Source organism: Poecilia reticulata, linkage group LG18 (assembly GCF_000633615.1).
Source record: "Poecilia reticulata strain Guanapo linkage group LG18, Guppy_female_1.0+MT, whole genome shotgun sequence".
Taxonomy (NCBI): domain Eukaryota; kingdom Metazoa; phylum Chordata; class Actinopteri; order Cyprinodontiformes; family Poeciliidae; genus Poecilia; species Poecilia reticulata.
In genome coordinates, this window is record NC_024348.1 from 3,115,636 (window position 1) to 3,120,222 (window position 4,587).

Below are 4,587 nucleotides of genomic sequence, written 5' to 3' on the forward strand. Positions count from 1 at the left end.
GCCGTCAAACACAATCACATTACAGGAGGCTTTTAAAACCTGGTGAAACATTCACTTAACAGCTGAGGATGCACACTTCTGATTGAATTTATCTGCAAGCACCAGTCAGATAATGAAACATCTGCCTCTGTGCCTTTCCCTCTCCTTAGCAACACTTTCCCAGAAGCATTATGGGACGCCGAAGCATCGCTTTGAAGCAAACGCATCAGCAACAACAAAGCTTCCTGAACTCGCTGATTAACTTGCAGGGATTCCTCTGGCTGGGTTCAGAAACAAAGACCAAATATCTGTGTTCAGGCATCTTAGAGTCCAATCTGGTGAGGGGGAGCACCATGACGACATGAGGTGTTTTGTTAGCCTCAAAGAGTGTAGCATCAAGCTCTTAAAAAGCTAGACATAGTTCTGGAACCAGTGATCCACCTGGAGAATCAAGACAAGTTTGACTTTCTGGAGGTCAGACTGTTTGTTTCCATGACTTTTCTGCTGCTTTCAACGTCTTCCTTTTTTGAAGAGTCAAGTTTCGTCTTAAGAAAACATTCGACAATTCCTCCAAAGTAGAAACCACACATATTTCACTCTGCAGAAACTATTTGTCAACATTCAGAACTTGTCTGTCAGTAATGTAAGATTTAGAGTTTTCAGTTCAACTCTGTTTCTTTATATATATTTGCGACAAATACCATTTCCAGGCAATTCATAAAAAATTCATGTCTAATCAGAATCAGAAATATATAATGAAGTCATGAGAAAGGGACCCATGTGAAGGGGCCAATAGTCAATAATCAATATTTTTGCTGTTATGGCTGATAACTAGGGATGCAGCGATCAGGTTTTTTGCTGCCAATTCCGATACCGGTCATACATGAGGCCAATCTTTGCCTTTCACCAATCTTTGGAATGGCTGTTAATTTTTCGATTTAGGTATAAATGATACTATGTTACCTGGCAAAATGGAAAAATTATCTAGCAATAAAATCACCAAATTTAGACATAATAGACATATTTTAATACATATTTAAAATCTTTTTTTTTCTTTTTTAAGTTACATGCTGCAGCTTTAAGCAGCTGTTCGGTGTGAGAGTTGACTGTCTGGTGGAGATTGAGCGGCACTCTGTCTGTGAAATATTACTACCAGTAGCGTATAGCGGCAGTCCAAGAGCGAGAGCAGAACCAGCATCTTACACTGCCAGCTTGAAGACTTTAATTATTTTTCGGTTTATTTGTTTAGCTTTCTGATCGTGATGCTAATCCAGGTGAATGTTGGTAGTTGTGTGCTGCTTTACCTGCTACGTGGCCACTCTGGATGTCCTTTTTTTCCTGCATTGAGCCTCAATAAACTGAAGTGAAGTTTTTAAATGCCACATTAGATTCGTTGTGTTGATGCATTTTGACGTGCTTCACCTCCGAGATAATTTTCCGCCACAACACGCAAACGTCCCCATTCACTCTCAGAGCGTTATAGTTCCACATGACAGGATTTGTTGATGTGCGCTTGCGCAGTGTGAAGGAAAGAGGAGCTAAGCTGCATTAGCAGGCTACGAAGGGAGATAAATGTGATTGGTTTTGATGATCGGCAACAAGAGACAGTGATAAACAATCACCGATCATACACTTTTTTACGAAAATCTGCCGATTATGATCGGTGGCTGAACGATCGCACACCTCTACTGATAACTGACATTTACCACTGTCAGAGTTTCATCCACCGTTACAGGTGGGTGGGCAGCGGGTAATGCACTGCCCACCCACCAGACTAACCGTCGTTTCTTTATTTTAAATATGGTTTGTTATACACCAATAAAAGTAAAGATGGATTAAGCAAGGTCTATAGTTGATGCATTGAACACACTCCTCACATGCTATAATTTCCAAATTATGATGCCTTCTCGCGCACCTCCAAATTTTTGTAACTTTTAAAAAATTTTAACACAAAAACACAGTGGCTTACTACACTTCTAAGCCCTATCACTGGACTTAGAAGGTGCCATACTTCAACTTCATTTTAAAAACCCTTACTCATACTGAAATTAGCTAACTTTTATTCATCATTCAATGCCAGCTTCTACACAGAAGAGTGAAACCAGTCCCTGGTAGGTCTTACCACAGCAATGTTCCCTAAAGAATTAATCAGATTTTTCAATTTCCTACCATCTGAACACCACTCAGGGACAATCTCTAATTCAGGGGGGGATGCAAATGTCAAATCAGCTGATTCCAAACTGATGTGTCACAATGCATTAGATTGTTTATGAGGTTCCTGTAATTTTCTTTTTCATTGGAGCTATCACTGCCCCTGTTGGACTCATTAACATTGCAATAAAACCATTAAATCCGATCAACCAACCAACCGGAGTAACGCAGTACTGTCAGGTGCAGATCATTCTGGGGTCTGCTCCAGATCACACAGGGTGCCAAATGGCCCACCTGTATGGAGCAGGCCTCTGTCCGAGTCAGCACTTCAGGTGCACAGCTGCCCCGAGGCCAGCCCTGGGGCCCTGGGACCCTGAGGCTCATCAGTAAGTTAAGGCAGAGAGTTTGCAAAGATTGATTAAGCAGTAACATTTAACAGCTGTGTTAATGGCGGCACTTGCTTGAGAGTTACCACCGAGGGTGGCTTCTAGATGCAAGGACGGGATACCGAGTCAGTCTCTCCTGGAACAGAGACACGCTGGAAGTAGGCATGGCTGCAGCTCTGCTACTGACTTTAAACAAAGCATTCTGAAGCTTTAATTAGCGCCTCAGCTAATAACCACCCAATCATTGGGGGACAATTATGTACGTGCAAATTATAGGCCAGGTTATAGTGTTTTACTGGTCTAATGAAGATGAACGCTTGGAGGAAAAGATGCTCCTGAACTAAAAACACAGCGACATGTGTGTGGGACTTCACAGACGGAACAGAATCAGCCTGAGGATAATCTGGTCTGGAGGAAAACCGGCGTGGGTAAATACCTCTGCGTGTGACAGGAGTAATAACCAGATTATGGAGTCGTGGCAGCGCATTGAGACAGAGACAAAAGGATGCACATGTACGGAGGCTGAGCCATCGGCAGACAAAGTGAGGGAGCGGCTGCCAGAGTGTCACACGTAACGCCACCAACAACCTTATTTTGTCCATAAAAACCAACTTCATTCCTTAAAGCTGCTTCTCATGCAAGTCTTTATCCAGAACCACGGCTGCCGTCTGGGTGCCGAGCAGAGCCAAGCAGATAGAGCCTGGCAGACACGGTGACATCATCTCTTTCTATACCTTGCCTCCCCTGAACACGACCCCCCACCCCCCACTCTCTCCACCCTACCTATGATGGCGGCGGGTTGGCGTGCACGTTCCCGGCTGCCTGAGGTATACACAATGAGACGGAATTAAAAAAATAATAAAAGGCAAAAATATGCAGATGTGGCTCAATCAAACAGGTAGCTCGGGGGAAATGACAAGCATCCTCTTCTCTCAGTCTCCTGTCTCCTAGCAACTGGGCTCCAGCTGTGATTGTCATAAGCCAATAAATAGCCTACCTGGCGCCCCATTGTGTGCAAAAGGTACAAGAGGCAGGGTAGGGGAGGGTGAGTGAGGCAGATGCACTGGTGCACACATGCAGCCCCTTTGTGCACAGAGTGAAATGAAGGCCCACAGGTAAGAGCCCACGAGAGGAGAGAGGGAAGGGGTGTGTGATGTGGGAGGGGGCAGATTGGTTAGCAGGGGCCTCTCTCTGTCTCTGGTCAATCACTGTCATTCCCGTCACGTCCTCACCGCCTCACTATATCACTTGCCCGTTTGGGAAAACGGCACGCGGATGCGTTCGCTCACGTGCACAAAGGTCATTTAGGCCGGTGCCGCGCACCGACATACAAGTCCCGTTTAGCGCACACGCACGCACGCAGCCACGTCGACCGCAAATTGAGACACCCCGCGAGACATTTGTTGAAAAAAAAAAAAAAAAGAATGAAGTTTAACATCCTTGCTCAGGGTGGCCCGCGCGTGCGAGCGCGGAGTCACGCGCCGAAGGTGATCCATCGCTGCGACGCCTACATGGGAATGCTGTGAAATCATGCAAAATGCCCCCCAATACCCTCCTCATCCTCCAAACCGACCCTCCACCCCCTTCCAGGACGAACAGGTCAGTCGAGCCTTCAGAATGTTACAGTAAATTATTAAACTGGTACATCACGTTATCGCCATAACCACAGAGAGTAATTCTAAATACAGCCTTACCGGTGTGGAGACTGAACGCCAAACTCAGGAGCAGCAGCCTCTGCATGGTTCAGCCGACCAAAAAGTCCGTTATTGGCTCAGACCTCCGTGAGGACAGCATCAAAAAGCGGGAGTTTTCGGACTTCTAACGGTGACTCCGGAGCCAACTACAGCCTCCAGCGGCGCTCCTCCACATCTGTCCCCTCCAGACTCGGCTCGGACTGGTTTGCGTTTACACCATTGTTCGCCCCTGTTTTGCTCCTCTTTCTTTCCTTGTTTCTTTTCACCTCTCTCCTCTGCTCTCCAGCGACAGTCCGTTTTCTACTTCGCTCCGGCGCGACAAGTGTACGGCAATGACTTCTCTTCTCAAACTTCCGTTCCTGACTTTCAAAATAAAA

General features: G+C 45.8%; 1 protein-coding gene across 3 annotated transcripts in view; it reads right to left on the minus strand.

The window, feature by feature from the left end:
- The window catches only part of kirrel1a (kirre like nephrin family adhesion molecule 1a), a 46,010-nt gene extending 41,423 nt beyond the window's left edge, over nucleotides 1–4,587 (minus strand). For all 3 annotated transcript variants that reach the window (XM_017310556.1, XM_008435033.2, XM_008435032.2), the window contains exon 1: nucleotides 4,211–4,587. In XM_017310556.1, coding sequence (XP_017166045.1) covers nucleotides 4,211–4,256 — 46 coding nt within the window. In that variant the 5' untranslated portion in view covers nucleotides 4,257–4,587. The remainder of the gene's footprint in view (nucleotides 1–4,210) is intronic.